Source organism: Schistocerca cancellata, chromosome 4, assembly GCF_023864275.1.
Source record: "Schistocerca cancellata isolate TAMUIC-IGC-003103 chromosome 4, iqSchCanc2.1, whole genome shotgun sequence".
NCBI classification, from domain to species: Eukaryota; Metazoa; Arthropoda; class Insecta; order Orthoptera; family Acrididae; genus Schistocerca; species Schistocerca cancellata.
The window spans coordinates 163,582,494-163,600,629 of record NC_064629.1 but is presented as its reverse complement, the minus strand read 5'-3'; the positions used below and the strand labels follow the sequence as shown (position 1 = coordinate 163,600,629).

The following is an 18,136-nucleotide window of genomic DNA, read 5'->3' as shown; positions in this document are numbered from 1 at the left end:
TCGACCAGACATGTCGAGATCATACCACGCACACTTCGCTCGGTATCACGCACCCTACATTGGAACCTAATACATGACCACCCTCCAATGTGTGGTTCTTCTTCGCAGCTCACGTGGCTGTCTGGTTGAAAAAGGCAGGTGTGTGCTTCACGGGAGGGTGTAATCTTGAGAGAAAGGGGGAGCAGAAGGTGATCTTGACAGGATTGGGAAGAGGGTTTCCTTGTGGGAACAGCAGAGTGGGTGATCTTGAGGGGGAGGTGGCGACCTTGACGGAAGGAGGAACATGCAGTTTGGATATAAAATAAGGTTGAAAATCTGTTCCCTTTTGAAACTCCCACTTCACGGTGTGGTACATAGTGATAAAGCTGCCCGACTCATATATTGAGAACATTTTAGAATCGCCTCAGCCCATCATATACCATTTTTCGTCCGACTACAACAATGGCTGTGAGAAACTGGTACATTCGCAACTAGGAGGGTTGATTGTGATGCTCTGTGGACTTGGCTCAGGGTTTGTGGACCGTATGTATGAAAGCGTGCGTCGCAGATACATCTTGTGCAATTAACAGCAAGTTAGAGACGTGGAGCAGTTCCTGTAGAGCGCACAGGTCTGAGCTTATGACCTCTGCCGTGTGCGTGAAGCGGGAGATTTGGAAGTGATCCAGTCTTCAAACTTATTTCATGGCCAAACAGTACATTACCGGACCAGTGTTTCTTATTTGAATTTTATCTTAAAAAGTCTTCTCTACAACCCCTAGTACATTGCAGTTGGAATTGTGAAACACCCCCTACAAATGTATTTTGAATTCCATGTTACAAGCATGACGTGCAAACTAGATGAAAGACGAATGGTGTAGAAATGGCTTTACAACAGGCACATAAATCTTTTAAAATTTATTTTATCTGTTGTCCATTTTGGAAGATTTAGCCATCTTCATATCCCTGCAGTTTCATTGTTTCACAGGAAATTTCTTGTTAGCGATATGTTGGAGTCACCATGCTGCTTGAAAGTATGAGATCTGGATCGTGTTCCCGAGCCAAACTTGGAGATAATGCATACAGGTCGTCTCAAACCTTTTGCGTCAAAGTGAAACAGGTGATAGTGGGTACATAACCGATTGTATTGAGACAGTGAATCAGTGGTCAGAAATGAATATTTATTGTGTTATAGACATACACGATGTACACTGCATAACAACAATGTACCGTATAACAGTTATTTAAAGTGACCCATGATGGTGTTTTCAACAGCCACAATAGCCATGTCTGGAATGAGCACTATCCCCGTGCTATCCACACGGGTGGCCACCAGCAACGAGTATCTGTCAATGTGTGGGTGGGCATTGTCCAAGATCACCTAACAGTAAATTATTTGCTGTCTCCCCATTTGACTGTTCCACGTTACCTGGTGTTCCTGCGAGATGTGTTGCCGTAGTCCTTGGAGACTGTACCTCTTGTTGTCCGCGGAAGGATGTGGTTTCAAAACGATGGTGCACCAGTCCACTTCCATGTTTATGTCCGCGAGCACCTGAACAACACGTACCCTCACCGTTGGATTGGAAGGGGAGTGCTGTTCCACGGCCAGCGCGATCGCCGGATCTCACACCTCCAGACTTTTTCCTATGCAGCTAAGTCAAGACGTTGGTGTATGAAAGCTTCGTAGAAACACATGAAGACCTGCTTACTATGGTCCAAGCTACCTGTCTCCTGGTACAATAGGCACCAAGGATGGGCAGAACTTCATTCGCCATTGCCATACGTGCATTGAGACTGGCGGTCGTCACGTTAAAAAGTTACTATGAGCTACGTTGTTATTGTGGTGTGTGCGCTGTGTATGACCATAACACAATAAATATGCATTTCTAACCATTGGCTCCCTATCTCAATAGAACTGGTTGTGGAGCGACTACCACCTGTTTCAATTTAGCGCAAAAGGTTTGAGACACCATGTATACAACAGGTAGTTTGTTACTGTTTTTACAAATAACGGGAGCTTATCTTCGAATTAAAGCGAGTATAAAAAGAGTGGTGACAGGAGCTTTTCCTGCTCCACATCAACGTTCATTATATTTTTAGTATGAAGAACACGTCATTAAAAAGTAGCGTATAGCCATCTTAGTGTGGACAAACTGCTTCAAAGCCGGTAATACCTCAGGTAAAGATAGTTAGAAAGTCATTGTGGCATATAATTTCAACATGACTCGTTATACAGTCACAGAGTCCGTCGATTACGTCATGTTTCGAAAGGTTGAGGAAGCATCTGTCAGCTCTGAGCTGACAGCACACCTGTGTGCTGTCTGAGAGTGAATAAAGACGTTATGTCGTGCCTCGCGCTGACGCACACAGCACGCTGTTGTGTCTTCCTTCAGCAATCGTAAAACATTTGTAACGTAGTTTTTTTTTTTTTTTTTTTTTTTTTTTTTAGAACTTCGGCAGATTAATCTCCTTTAGGCTTTAAATCGGTGACACCTCTGTTAGCGATGTCTTCGGATGTCATGATCTTGCCCGCTGTGAGAGATTTGTATAGCTCTTTGTTTCACTCAGCTCTGAGAATAGTGGTCTGTTATTAAGTTGCTCTTAATCTTTGTAAACAGCATATTTTTATCAGGTATTACCCTTTCCCTTGCTGAAGGACTTTTCTTATCATAAGCTGTGCTTGTTGTATATAGTTATTGTATAACGAATTGTGATTACGCCTGCAAATAAGAAAAAGAATTCCTGCTGTTGATTGGCTCTTAACGTTTGTCTCAGAATGCATCAGATTCAGACCATTATAGAATGTGCTCTAGAGTTTATATTGCACAGTCTGATTTGTTGAAAATGTATTACACAGCTAATTTCCAAACTTGCAGGTCAGACGGAATTTAGTGATATAGCTGAAGCAGGTGTCATGTAGTTTCCTCAGCGAGATAAGATCAGTGTTATCCTATTTTGAAACTTTGTTCCTTCAGACTTGAGTAAGGTGAAGCCGTGGCGTAGACGAGAACCTCGTATTTGGGAGCTCAGCTCCTCGTCTAGCATATCTAATACTGGAACAAGTGGATGAACAAGCGTCACGCGGAATTAGCCAGGCTGTCCAAGGCGCTGCAGTCATGGACTGTGCGACTGGTCCCAGCGGCGGTTCGAGTCCTCCCTCGGGCATGGGTGTGTGTGTTTGTTCAAAAATGGTTCAAATGGCTCTGAGCACTATGGGACTTAACAGCTATGGTCATCAGTCCCCTAGAACTTAGAACTACTTAAACCTAACTAACCTAAGGACATCACACAACACCCAGTCATCACGAGGCAGAGAAAATCCCTGACCCCGCCGGGAATCGAACCCGGGAACCCGGGCGCGGGAAGCGAGAACGCTACCGCACGACCACGAGCTGTGGACTGTGTGTGTTTATCCTTAGGATAATTTAGTTTAAGTAGTGTGTAAGCTTAGGGACTGATGACCTTAGCAGTTAAGTCCCATAAGATTCCACACACACTCCTTTTTTTTTTTTATATGAACAAGCGACAGGACTGTCATTGGGTTGTACACGAGCCGTGTAAAATAGCGAACAAGTATTTTAAAATTGATTCCACACTGGTTCCGAGAGCCACATTAGTTCGGAGTCGCGTGCCGCTGCCGAGAATGCAACAAACGGCGTATCGCTCGCTCGCTTCAGGGGGCAACGTCGATATCACTTCGCCGCCGGTCGTAGAGTAACACGGACAAATTCGCAACAGACACGGTGGAAATAAAAGTAAGCGAACTTAATTGTTCGAAGCGGACAGTTGTGAGCATGCGCGTCGGAAGGCTGTCGTAGGGGCGGTGCGGCGCCGGTGGGAGGCATCCGGTAATGAGAGGAGGCGAACCAGTTTGAACTGGCTGCCGACCACGGACGCACGCGGAGCCCGCCAGCGCGTCGACCCACCTACGAGGAAACAAAAGCCGCATGTCTGAAACACGCACTGGTACGCGCGCACTAATCCGCAGGGCGACGCACTGGCCTCGCGTGTGTGACGGCTGGCGACCATGTGCGGCCCGACTGGACGCCAGCCGGCGCGCCACTACATGGACGAGTGCAAAAGGTAACTCTGTGCCTACTCTCTGACTGCACGGTGAGGGCGAACGTGTGGAGCAGCCCTGTCGCCATTGTGTAGAGGTTTGACTGACAGGCGGGAAGGGCCGGTGCTTGTCGGCTGTCGGTGTACCGCCTCTGAGGCGAGTCGGACGGTTGACGCCAGGCGCGAAAGAGACAGACGCGTGCTGCCGCCGCGGTCCAGACTCGGCGGGAGCCGTCTCCTGCAGCCACCAAACACTATCGCGGCCCCATCGCGAATTCGGGAAGATACCGGTTGTCGGCAGGCCGTACCGGCTGAGTCTGCGCCACTTCTTGTGGCTGAGGACTGCGCGATCTGGCACGCTCAGGACTAGAGCTGTAGAGTGTGCTAATAGACGTACTGGCTGTTGCCATCCGGGTATGACGCATCACCATGACGCCTCAGTAGTAAGGTGCTACTCGAGACGACGAGATCGATAGTAACAATGGGTGTTCCCCGAGTAAGCGCAATAGGACCTCCAATGTTCTGATAATACGTAAACGTGGCAGCTAACTCTAAATATAGATAAATGTAAATTAATGCAGATGAATAAGAAAAAGAATCCCGTAATGTTTGAATACTCCATTAGTAGTGTAGCGCTTGACACAGTCACGTCGATTAAATATTTGGCGTAACATTGCAGAGCGATATGAAGTGGGACAAGCATGTAATGGCAGTTGTGGGGAAGGCGGATAGTCGTCTTCGGTTCATTGGTAGAATTTTGGGAAGATGTGGTTCATCTGTAAAGGAGACCGCTTATAAAACACTAATACGACCTATTCTTGAGTACTGCTCGAGCATTTGGGATCCCCATCAGGTCGTATTGAGGGAGGACATAGAAGCAATTCAGAGGCGGGCTGCTGGATTTGTTACTGGTAGGTTTGATCATCACGCGAGTGTTGCGGAAATGCTTCAGGAACTCGGGTGGGAGTCTCTAGAGGAAAGGCGGCGTTCTTTTCGTGAATCGCTAGTGAGGAAATTTAGAGAACCAGCATTTGAGGCTGACTGCAGTACAATTTTACTGCCGCTAACTTATATTTCGCGGAAAGACCTCAAAGATAAGATAAGAGAGATTAGAGCTCATACAGAGGCATATAGGCAGTCATTTTTCCCTCGTTCTGTTTGGGAGTGGAACAGGGAGAGAAGATGTTAGTTGTGGTATGAGGTTCCCTCCGCCACGCACCGTATGGTGGATTGCGGAGTATGTATGTAGATGTAGATGTAGATATCAGAAAGGATCAGGAGAGCTAAATGAAATGTGGTACGAAGCGTATTCGGGAAGTGAGGTCCGATTAGAGGCGAAATGGAAACCACTGTGAAAATCCGATGGAACTTTGCACAGATGTGTTGGACAGTGTCTTTCGTGTGCTTGTCGATCGCTTCGCGTCGCTCTTTTCAGTTCAGAGCGCAAAGTGATCACGTAGAAATGCCTAAAACAACAGTGTCTCCCGCCAAGTATGTGGATCTAGTGAGAGATTTCGCCTGAAGCTATGCAGCCCACATAAGATAAATGTCATGCGTTTCTTTCTTCGAGAAAATTTTCAGCCGCATTCTGCAGGGGCACTGAAGACGTTCCTGCAGCGTTTTCGATGGGAAGTGTTTGATCACTCGTAATACAGCCCTTAATTGGCTCCCTCCGCTGTTCATATCCGCTCACACGAACCGCCGGCTATGAAGACAACATTTTGGCACAAACAACGAAATTCATCCCAGCTTAGAGAATTGGCAGAAAGCACAGGCAGCTGCTTTCTGTGACGAGGGTACTGGAAAATTTATACAACGCCACGACAAATGTTTAAGTCGGAGTGGTGACTATTTAGAGAGGTAGCTGGAAGGTGTGGCTAATTGTTGCGAGTAAAAATTTTTGTGGTTTCCATTTCGCGACCGATCGGACCTTACTTTCCGAATAGCCCTCATATTTCCACGTCTAATGAATGGCGCCTGTCTCTAGATAAACTGGATGGAGTAAAATAATCTGGTAAGGTCAGAGCAGTGTAAGGTACGTCGAATCAGGCAAGATTTTGCACATAACCGTAGGTAGGAAATGCACCTTTGTGTAACTATGACCTTAAAACCACAGACAGTGCGTGATAGCGAACGTGGTTGAGTGTATCTAGCTGTGCCGTTTCGTTCGACAGAGGTGTTGCTGTGTTGTGCTCTGGTTGTGGCATTTCGGTCCTTCAAGCTTAGCTGACTTAATAATCATCCTTTACACAGTAAACATACCAGAGAATTTGCATCTAACGTAACTAACCATAGGCGGGAGTTTGAAATTCGTCTATCGTTGATAGCTGCGCTTAAACAATTATCATTTAATTTAATTAGGCTGTTAATGCAACTGCGCTGCTTAGCATAACAGATATTAGCCGGGGCAAGCTGTTTTAATTCACACACTAGCGCGCCCACGTCCCTAATTGGCTGTTGTTTTATAGCTATAGCTCAACAACTGTGTACGATGACGTGCTTAAAAGTATGTGAAAACTCGTAAAGCTTTTTGAATAAAACAATCGTTATTGACACTCTACATCGTTATTTTCATCTCTACGTATCTGCAGCCCTCTGCCGGTTAGGGCTCCGAATTGCAACGTGTAACAAGGCCGTGTGTAACGTCACTTTCTCGGTGTGTCAGAACAGCACGCTGTATCGAGTTTCTAACCGCAAAAAGAGTTCGTCTACACATGGAGCACCCTCTCTTTCAGCATGAAAGTGCCAGATCACACACGAGCGCTGCGACATCTGCAACAATCGGGCGCCTTGGGTTCACTGTCATTCATCATCTTCCATACAGTCCCGCCTTAGCCTCATTCGATTTTTATCTGTTACCAAAACTTGAAGAACGCGTTCTAGGACTTCACTTTGGTAGTGAATAAGCGATGCAAGCTGAGGTGAGGTTGTGGCTCTGTCAATAAAGTCAAACATTCTACAGTGGTGGTATCAACAAACGGTACTCTCGTTAGAGAACTGTATTTGTCGCCAGGGTGACTACGTTGAGAAATAAATATGAAAAACAAACATGTAGAATGTTAATAAAGTTATCTTTACTGAAAAAGCTTGAAGAGTTTTCTCACAAAAAATTCGGAGGCAATACATTCCAGCATGCCCTCGTATTTGCAATCTATGATTGTCTGGGAAAATTTAGTCTACTCGTCATCCCCTGTCCTGCTGTGACCTTACTGTCCGGATTTTTTCTCCATTCTGTGAACAAATGCAAGTTAAGGCTCATAAAGAAAAGAACATGATAGTACAGGATGTGATTACAAGATCAGTGATAAACAGTCACATAGCGTAAATACGAACGGTTAATAATACGAAACAATATAAAATAGATCGGTCAGGCGAAATCTGTATCAGGGGTGCCTAATGGGAGGCAGATCTTTGGGAATGGTTCTGGAAAAAGTATAACGCATCTATTATAAGAAAATATCATCAATCTGACAGCATATTTTAAGGATAAGAAAGCACACTTAAAACATATCAGCCCCAGAATTCGACCCCAAGTGAAAATTTGGGCCATAATTCTTGATAGTGCGCAGTTACGGACTTCTGAATGTACAGCTTTTAAACACCAGCGCACACCGATTGTCTGTCATTCGCTCCGCGTGACAGCAGCCTCCAATGCCGGAGCGTGAAGCATTCTACAGCGGAGTAAGAGGTTCGTGTTTATAATGTCGCCGAAACGACAAGCTGCAGTGCTTAGTTCGTTGTGTCAAAGTGCGCTGTTTCAAACCTGTAGCTGGTGCCAGAGATGTCTTTATTGTCAACACTTTCGTATTGCGATTCACAAATGCAATGTAAATTAATGAAATCAATAAGTGTGTCGTAAGAGAACTAGCGTAACGCCATTTAATTATTAACATGGCTGTTGTGTGTTGTTTACTTTGGATTCTAAAGCTGGCAGTGTTAAAGTGAAGTACATTTGCAGGAGTTGCACTATTCTTGAACATCATTGGTATGATTACATGTAAATCGAAAATCGTTAACTTCATTTCGTAATGATTTTTTAGTTGCTTAGGTTTAATCATTTCGATTTTGATATACAATCTAAGTCATAAAAAGATGCACCACGAAGGAACTGTCCGAATGGGACGGAAGTCGGTGCATCTGATGTACATGTATAGACAAACATGATTAAAATTTGAGAAAAGCTGGAAGATTTGTTCAAGATACAGAGCTTCAGAAATTGAGCAAGTCAGTAACACATTGGTCCACCTCTGGCTCTTACGCAAGCTGTCAATCAGCTTGGCATTGATTTGTGGTTTGGATGTCCTCCCTGAGGGATATCGTGCCAAATTCTGCCCAATTAGCACGTTCAATCGTCAAAATCTTAAGCTGGTTGGAGGGCCCTGTCCAAAATGCTCCAAACTTTGTCAGCTAGAGAGAGAACCGGATACCTTGCTAGGGTGCGGCAAGCTTCGAAGACAAGCAGCAGGAACTTTCACCTTGTGCGGGCGGGCATTATCTTGCTGGAATGTAAGCCCAGGATGACTTGCCTTAAAGGGCAACGAAACAGGGCGTAGAATCTCGTCGACGCACCGGTGTGCTGTAAGGGTACCTAACTTCTACAAATTCACCTTATCGAGTGGGCCCTGCCCTGTTTGAATCCTGCCAGTTATGAAATTCAGGTCTGTCGTTACAATTATATCGTCTGTCGTCATGTCGGTAGTTTCCGTGGTTCCTTTTTTGTCGGTCATGTGGTGGAGAATTTCTCCCAGAATCGTAACTGCGCGATGGACCGTTGCGTCTGAAATTGTTCTGTCTCCCTTGATAATAATTAATTTGGTTCCCATATTGTCTATTTCTCTGAATGTCTCTGTCATAGTCATTGCCACGGAGAGGTAATCTTTCCCTGTGATTATTATTACTCTGCCAGTGGTTGCAATACGGGTGGTGTCTGTTTTGGTCACGATTTGCGTTGTAAGAATAGCCTTGTCGTGTCCGGTTATTATTTCTTTCATCACGGAATTGTGACGATTTGACCTGTAATTGTTGTGTTACTGTTTTCGCGTTCCGCGATTGTCAGTGTCAATTTCTAATTCTTGTAAGAGTCCCTGAAAAGCTTCGATGTCGTCTTTGCAACGTCATGCCAAAATAATATGTCGTAAATGTTCAGGTAATTTGATTAAGCAAACGCGGATGAGTTCTGAGGGGCTGCAAGGGTTTGACAGGTACTGATTCTTGTGCAACATGTCTTCAAAATATTTCACAAGACTGGAAAATTCAGATTGTTCGAAACGTTTCATCATTATGATGCTATGTTTTACTCTGTCTTGTGTGGCTTGAGACCAATATGCTGAGAGGAAGGCATGGTAAAATTCTCCTTCACTGTGGCAATCGTGAATGACCGATCGCATTCTTACAGCTGGTTCATTCTCTAAGTAGCCACACATAAATTCTAATCTGTGCTCTAATGACCAGTTGGGAGGAAAACAATGAGAGAATTGATGAAGCCACGCTTGTGGATGAATGTTGTTGCCGGAATTCTTAAATGTTTTGAATTTACGTGTAGTAATAAACAGCTTATAGTCAAAATCATCGTGTCGGCGAGTCGCATGTTGGTCATTGTTACGTCGTTTCGGCGGTTCCATCTCAAAATTCGGTGTACCTTGCCAATTTCTTTCATAGTTTCCGAAGTGCCCTGTGTTATTATTTAGTGGCTGTTCCGTATTTCTATGCCCCTCTTCCCGTATTGGAGCGCGAGTGTCCTCTGAAATATGAAATTCTTGCATTACCTGTGTACTGATCTTGTACATCCCGGATTTCTCTTTGGTGTTGCGTATTAATTTGATTCTGCTTTTGTTTGAATTTCCTCATTTGTTCGTACTCTTCTGTGTCAGTGAAGGCTACAGGTATTGTCATTCAGATCATCCACCTTTGTAGATAAGTTAGTGAACTAATCCGAAAGTTCGGCTACTTTCTCCGATAGTGAACTTATTTCCTCAGTGTGTTTTTCGGAACCAAGTTTCAGAATGTCCATTTGTGATGAAATCGTATCTACTGTGTCCTTTAAGTTTTCTTGAGTTTTTGCAAGTTGCGCAACCGAATCGGTAGATGCAACTGAGTCAATTGTAGCTTGCAAGGTCTCATGATTTTCATGAACAATAGTTTGCAGTTCTTTTATGGCTGCTTCGTGATTCTGTAATGTATTTTCATGCTGCGAAAAAATAGATTGGAAATGCTCACAAATTTATGTTTTTTCGTCATTACAGACTTTTTGACATTTCGATTCGATTTTATGTAACTCAGTAGTTAAATCTTCACGTGTTTGTTCAAGCGTGGTGTCTAACTTTTGAAGATTTTGTTCCATTGCGTCTAACTTTTGAAGCTATTGCTGTGTTTGTCCAATATGTTGTATTAATTGTAATAACAATGCACTGGTGTGTGTGAAACATGTTCCTCAGTGCTTTTCGGCAGTGAATTTGCACCGGCAACATTCACATTTTGACAAGCAGAAAATGTGTCTTGACTTATTTGAGAAAACGGTGAGGACCCAAAACCTGAATCTACAGTATTTGCGAGATTGTGTCCTGTCATTTAGGATTCGTGAGGCGAGCTGTTGCCGACCGATCGATCGATAATGCTTCCCTGTTCACTAATTGTTTCACTGTCTACGCCATTATTTGACGTCCGCTCCATTTCCCTATGCACAATTACCAAATTACCACTTTGAATGTCTGTTAATTCATAACACAGTGGTGCTGATAAGCTACGCTCGTCGTCACTATTATTTCTGTTTACTTTGGAGCCTAGTGTTTTTTTTTACACCATAACACAGAAAAGCACAATTTGAAGAGCAAAATAAGAAAACACATTAACATAGCACTGAAAATAATAACTAGTTAATTGCAAGCGCAGCTGCGAAATACTTGGTGCAAATCTACATGCATGCCACAACTGTTTTACTGTACAGTAATGAAAACTACAGCTGCAAAGGAAATTCTCTCTATGATTACGCGCTAGCAATAAACAATAGCTACACTAATTACACGAACTACAAGAAAAAAATCAGAAGATTCCAGTGAGGTATCCTCGGCTAAGGGTCGACATATGAAGCGTCCCCTTAGAAAAATTATTGAATTACTGTGCTGATAAATCTCTTACATTATTTGATTTTCAAACAGCTGAGCAAAACTGAACGTACTCGGACATTTCGCTCTTTACCTATTCTGATCAACACTAAACTGACACACAATATTTTTTAGCGCAACGCAATCTGACTTTCAAAAACCCCTACAAAATGATGGCCCTGACTAACAATAATCTATACCTTTCATCAATCACTTATCTCACAAAAATCTTCATTACTCGAACTACTGCAATACAGCGAGCGCCATTACTGCCAGCTAAATAAAAGATTCTAACTACTGAAGGCACTAACTACTGATAGGCATAGTTAGCAAATGAAAGATTTTGATAGAGAAAAAACAATGTATTTACCTTAATATTGTTCAGAGGTCATAATATATATATAATCTCAGTTCATGACATCCAGCCTTACAAATTTACTGTCTCTGATGGACACACGTCCAGGTCATCCGCTCTCAAAATTCCGCCATCTCTCTCCCCACATCCACCACTGCTGGCGGCTCACCTCCAACTGAGCAACGCTACGCGCTATTAACACCCAACTGCCCAACACTACAATAGCCAACAACAATGCACACAGCACAGCCAGTGATTTTCATACAGAGCGCTACGTGGCGTTACCAATATAAAAACCTAAACAGCCTACTTACACTTATTTATATAAACGATATGCCCTCTAGTATTAGGGTAAATCTAAAATATTTCCGTTCGCTGATGGCACTAGCTTGGTAGTAAAGGACCTTGTGTGCAACATTGGCTCGGGTTCAAATAGTGCAGTTCATGACATAAGTTCATGGCTTGTAGAAAATGAACTAACGCTAAATCTCAGTAACACTCAGTTTTTACAGTTTCTAACACATAATTCAACAAAAGCCGATGTTTTAATTTTACAGAATGGCCATATGATTAATGAAACTGAACAGTTTAAACTTCTAGGTGTTCAGATGGATAGTAAGCTGTCGTGGAAAGCCTACGTTCAGGATCTTGTTCAAAGACTTAATGCTGCCATTTTTACTATTCAAGCGGTATCTGAAGTAAGTGATCGTTCGACACGAAAATTAGTCTACTTTGCTTATTTTCATTCGCTTTGTCGTATGCTATTATATTTTGGGGTAACTTTTCCCATTCTAAAATGATATTTTAGGCTCAGAAACGGGCATTTCGGGCAATAAGTGGTGCAAGTACGCAAACCTCTTATCGACCCCCAGTCTGGGTATTTTGACATTGCCCTCTCAATATATATATTCTTTACTATCGTTTCTTGTTAACAATATCAATTTATTCCCAAGAATTAACAGCTTTCACTCAGTCAATACTCGGCAGAAATCCAATCTGCGTTTGAATCGCACTTCCTTAATTCTTGTGCAGAAAAGTGTACTGCATCCATTTTCAATAAGCTACAACAAAAATTCAAAAATCTTAGCAGTAATCAACGCGCTTTCAAATCTAACATGAAGAGTTTCCTCATGGATCACTCCTTCTATTCGGCTGAGGAGTTCCTTGAAAAATTAAGCTGGTTCTTATGTTGTATTGTTGACTGCGTTTACTTAAACTTATGGCTTGACTTGTTTTGGGGTCATAAATATTTTATCTGTTATTACTTTTATGTTGTAACTTCCGCACTGGCGGAATGTTACGTGATACCACGTACTTATGTTTGTGACTATTACAGCGCCATCTATCAAAAAGAGAAAGTGGTCCAACTAAAACATTCCTATTTCTTTACGTACTACACGAATATGCAATAAAAATGGGGGTTCCTATAAAAAAAAAAACGGAGTTGATATCCGTTTGACCTATGGCAGCGCCATATAGCGGGCCAACCATAGCGCCATCTGGTTTCCCCCTTCACGCTAGACGAGTTTCGTTCTTTGTAGTTTTTCGTTTGATGCTTATTTCGTGAGATATTTGGCCCGGTCACTATCATTGGACCACCCTGTATTAAACTGCTGCAAAATATCAGTACGACAATATTGTTAAAGTACTATTGAACGTTTATGTGTATGAGGTTAACATATTACATTCTCGTTTTACTTATCACGTTTTCACGTGGGGCATCACATGTTCCCGAACAATATTTCAAGACACGTTGGGCAGGCGTCACTCCTTCCTCCTTAATCTGCCCTAGTCTTGAACATCTCGCGAGTATGAGGGCTCCGCTTGCCACTCTGCTGCACAGTACTTCTTCGTATTAGACTGAAGCAGTTAGGCGGAGCGAACGACAAACAACCGGTGCGCACGAGTATTTTAAAGCTGTGCGTTCTGAAGGCTATAACTGCGTATTGTCGGAATTACGGGTGAAATCTGCAAGCAGGATAGATTGCTGGGGCTGGTATCTTGCTAGTGTGCTTTTTTCTCCTTAAAATATGAGGTCAAGTTGGTGATGTTTCCTTGTTAGAGAATCCGCGTACAAGAAATTAGAAAGATAAATTCTAGAATATTGTTGCAGTATTTGAGACCCTTATCAAGTAGACCTGAGTATATATGTCGATGGCATACCCTGGCAATGAATTGGGAGCAAAACAAATCGATGGAGCATCAGACACAGAAGCGTTGACTGGCAGCCTCGTGGCCTCTCGGATGGCGACATGGTACGGCGTTACTCGGCAAACAACTTCGTTTTATCAAGTCGAATCTGTAGTCTCGAAGGCAGAGGGAACGAACATGTTCAGTTGACTTTGCACAACCACATTCCATTTCACAGTAATTGGCGTTGTTAAGTAACACGTATTGAATGGAAAATTATCACAAGGTCATTCAGTGTGTTGAGAAAGACGAGGTGAAATGAGCAATTGTTGTGTCAGAGAATTCTTACAAAATGTTAAAATGGTTGCAGATTACGGAGGAAAGAAAACTATGGTCCAAAGAAGCAGTAGTACGCTCGCAATAAATGTTCTACGGCAATAGCCTAAAATGTGAAATGTCTGCGATGCTGCGAAGAATATGAGATAAAAACTCCGTGAAATCCTCGGTGCTTTTTTCGTACAGAAATGGACTACAAAAGTAACAAAAACTGTCAGAAAATGTATCTGTTCAGAGGATTCAGTTTTAAAAAGTGGCTGATTAAACGACTGATCATATGTGGACGCCGAAACACAACTGCTAAAAAGGCGTACAGCATCAGATTTTTACAAAAAATAAAGCGCCATAGGACTGTCAGGGGTTTATTTAGTCGAGACAAGAATTCACACAAATTACACTGTGAATAAATGCTTGAAACGTGATGTGTGCTAGTACTATAGTAAAACAAAAATACCTCACAAAGTTTAACTTTAGCTAAAAGTGCACACTGTCGCCATATTCCTCTGTGTCTCTGGCATCTGCAGATCGTGGTCTAATGGCTAGCGTTGCGACCTCTGGATCACGAGGTCCCGGGTTCGATTCCTGGCGGGGTTGAGGATTTTCTCCGACTGGGGCCTGGGTGGTCGTGTTGTCCTCCTCATTTCATCATCATTCGGGAAAGTGGCGAGACTGGACAGTGAAAAGATTGGGACTTTGTGTGGGCGCTAATAACCGCGCAGTTTAGCGCCCCACAAACCAAATACTGTCATCATTCTCTGGCGTGAACACAACAGTTCCGCCACTCTCACTGGAACTTTAGTTTGGAAGACAAGTGTATGGGAGAAAGCTTAGGGTTTAACGTCCCGTCGATGATAAGATCATAAGACGAGACACAAGCTCGGATAGAGCAAGGATGTGAAGAAAATCTGGAGTGTCCTTTTCTCAAATTAACCGTATCGGCGCTTGCCTCAAGTGATTAAGGAAAGCCACAGAGAACGGATGGGACGGTCGTACGGGGATCCTGACGGCCGTCCTTCCTAACACGGGTGCAGTGTTACTACTGTGCCACCTCGCTCGATACTTAGGTTTGACTTGTCGCCTAAGCCCGCATCTCGTGGTCGTGCGGTAGCGTTCTCGCTTCCCACGCCCGGGTTCCCGGGTTCGATTCCCGGCGGGGCCAGGGATTTTCTCTGCCTCGTGATGGCTGGGTGTTGTGTGCTGTCCTTAGGTTAGTTAGTTTTAAGTAGTTCTAAGTTCTAGGGGACTGATGACCATAGATGTTAAGTCCCATAGTGCTCAGAGCCACTTGTCGCCTAATACCTTGCGTCCACACCTGATCTAAACTCCATATCTCTGTCGTAAACCTTGCGTCTACACCTAAACTCTGTCCCTGTACAGGGTGTCGCAGGAAGAATGGCTAATATTCGGGGATATGACAGGGACAATCATTCGAAAAAAAGAAGTCCAGTAAACGTGGGCTCTAAAATGCATACGGTAGGAGCTATGAGCACTTAATCTTCGCTACTCTCAAACACATCTCTTCTTTTGAACGAGTCCGCATAGCTCCTAAGTTCTGCATTTTGGAACCGATGTTTACTAAACAAGTTTTTGCTTTGATCCATACTATCTCCTCCCAAAATGTGGAGACAGAGAGCTTGCAGTAGAAGAGGTTTGTTTCAGTGCTCATAGCCCTCAAGATATGCATTTTAGAGTCCATATTTACTAGACGTTTTGGCTTCGAATGGTCGTTGCTGTGATATCCCTGAATATTGACCATTCCTCCTCAGACATCCTGTGTTGGCATGTACTTTTTCTTGTTGGCTCGAATTTTCGTTTTTTAGTTCTAACTGCGGTATGTGTGAGACTGCCAACCCTCTTAGAATACGTGTTTCCATTCGGTGACACTCAGCACTTCGGGGTACTACACATAAAAGTTTCAATAAAATTACCAACACCTTAAATTTTTAACGGCATTGTAATAATTTGAGCGCTTTTTATATTGGTTTATGGTGATGTTTCTTTCTTAAAAGCCTCTCGATCGGAAAAATTTTGGTACCTATGAGCTAAAATGCTCACGAGCCTAGACATACTCATTGGGCGTTGCAGCTCCAAAGTTGTCAGAAAGTTTTAAATAAAACGTGTGTCCATGTCGCTCCGAGAACTGTAACGAACTGAAGCTGCTCTAAATCGGTAATAAGTGCAGGCCACTTATACTGAGCAAAACGCGCACCAGACTGAGAGTGATGGTCGCGAGAGACTGATTCCGCGGAGCGGCTCGGGTTTGTATTTTCTCTTAAAAGGCACCTTCGTGCGGCTTACATGTGAACTGGGACACTGATCAGTTCAGGTATGTTTTCTGTTTTTTCTTTTGTATTTTGCGGTGCGATGCGTTTGGGTTAGTTTGCGACTCGCTGGTATACATATACCGACGTGGCAAACATCTTGTTGATTTGCTGACGCCCTAAGCGTCTTATCTAGACTAGTGCTTGGCTCCTTCCCAAGTTTCACCTAACCAAACTATTACGAACTGCCTGCGCACTTTTTCTTTGCCTCTCGGCTTAAAAAAAAGTTAATAGCTTGTTTGCCAGCGACTGCGATCAATAATGCAGATGCAGCCACAGTGCCGTTGTCGCACGCTGTTCAAAGTTTTCTACTTCCAGTACCGTGAACGAAAAACCATTCCTGTGCTATGGACTCCACCCAAAACACCTTTGGGTGTGGCGGCCGCGGTGGCCGTGCGGTTCTAGGCACTTCAGTCCGGAACCGCGCGACTGCTACGGTCGCAGGTTCGAATCCTGCCTCGGGCATGGATGTGTGATGTCCTTAGGTTAGTTAGGTTTAAGTAGTTCTAAGTTCTAGGGGACTGATGACCTCAGATGTTCCCATAGTGCTCAGAGCCATTTGAGCCACACCTTTGGGTGTAGTAGTTTCAGATCTGATTTTATGAAATATGTAATCGGTTCTTACTTTCGAATGTCAGTTTTGTTTCAATAGGTGCTTAGTTTGGAGCACAGAATATAGGTCCCATTTCTCTTGTTGACCACATTGGAAGAGAAATTTCGGTGTTACAGCCGTATCCTGCGTGGTGAGGCTGGCCGCCTCCGTTCCAGTACCCTTCTGAAAAAGGCAAAGAAAAAGGTCGCTGGTAGTTCATACGTAAGACAATTTCCATGTCAGCGAGGTTACACTTTTCACAGACTAACCTCGTTGTCGGCGGGACATTGAGCTCCAAGGGTAGGAAAGCTTGGCTGCGGTAGCGAGGGCACACAGTGTGTGGACACGCGAGCGTAGGCGAGCTTTCAGGCCCAGTGGGCAGTAGCCAGTATTTGCAGTTTTGTTGCAGTGTAGTTTGCACTTGGTAGTAGCGATTAACGGGAGACGTTTTTTGCAGCGAGGCCCTGTTGACGCTACCGTCCCTGGCAGTATGCAAGCAAGAGGCGCCCTCGCCATCTGGTCCGCACAATGAGTCGGGGTAAGTTCCACGCCACGTCCACGCCTGCGCGCCAAGCCTGCACCCAGCCAAGTCCTACCACGGGACCACTCAAGTAGGAGCTTCCCGCAGATCGCCAACCAGCTTCGTGAACTTAAGTCTGGTTGCGTTCAAACGCGCTGGGTGAATCGGGACCTCCGCCGTAAACTCAGAGGGACGGTAGATAACCCAAAGGCGACCATCTTACCCCAAATAACCCATGTTTTCAGACGCACCATTTTGGAGTTATCTACCCCTCTTTGAAGTGTACAGGTATAGTACAAGGTAGGTTAGCTTTAATTGGGTGACATATTGTCGCACTAAGATCACTTCGAATCTGCTTTTTCACGTTATTGAAACTAGGATTAATTTGGTCCCACAAAGCATTTAGCTTCGGTCTAATGTGCCACTCAACATCGCATAGGAGACAGGTAATAGGTGACACAATGAAATATAAAGGAATTACGTTTTCTTTCCTGAAGCATCACTGCTTATAGTTTGCAAAAAGGTGATCAGAGTGATCCCTGGAACCGGATCACATACATTACATTCTTTTGAATTTTGTAGAGTATATAATAAAACTTGAGAGTTCAACGTCCTGAAGAGCAATAGAGGCCATTAGCGACGAAGCACAAGGTCATTTGGACAAAAATGAGGCGGTCTTGTTGACGGAACTCTCCCGGCAGTCGCATTATGTGATGCTGGTAAGCCTCGAATGGCCGAACGGTTTTT

The 18,136-nt window shown here is 43.9% G+C and overlaps 1 protein-coding gene across 5 annotated transcripts in view; it reads left to right on the top strand.

The window, feature by feature from the left end:
- The window catches only part of LOC126185146 (transcription factor CP2), an 838,084-nt gene that overhangs the window by 588,372 nt on the left and 231,576 nt on the right, over positions 1-18,136 (top strand). For 4 of the 5 annotated variants that reach the window (XM_049927987.1, XM_049927988.1, XM_049927989.1 and 1 more), the window contains one exon: positions 17,327-17,407. The exons of the other annotated variant lie outside the window; for it this stretch is intronic. In XM_049927987.1, coding sequence (XP_049783944.1) covers positions 17,327-17,407 — 81 coding nt within the window. The remainder of the gene's footprint in view (positions 1-17,326; positions 17,408-18,136) is intronic. 5 annotated transcript variants of the gene reach the window in all.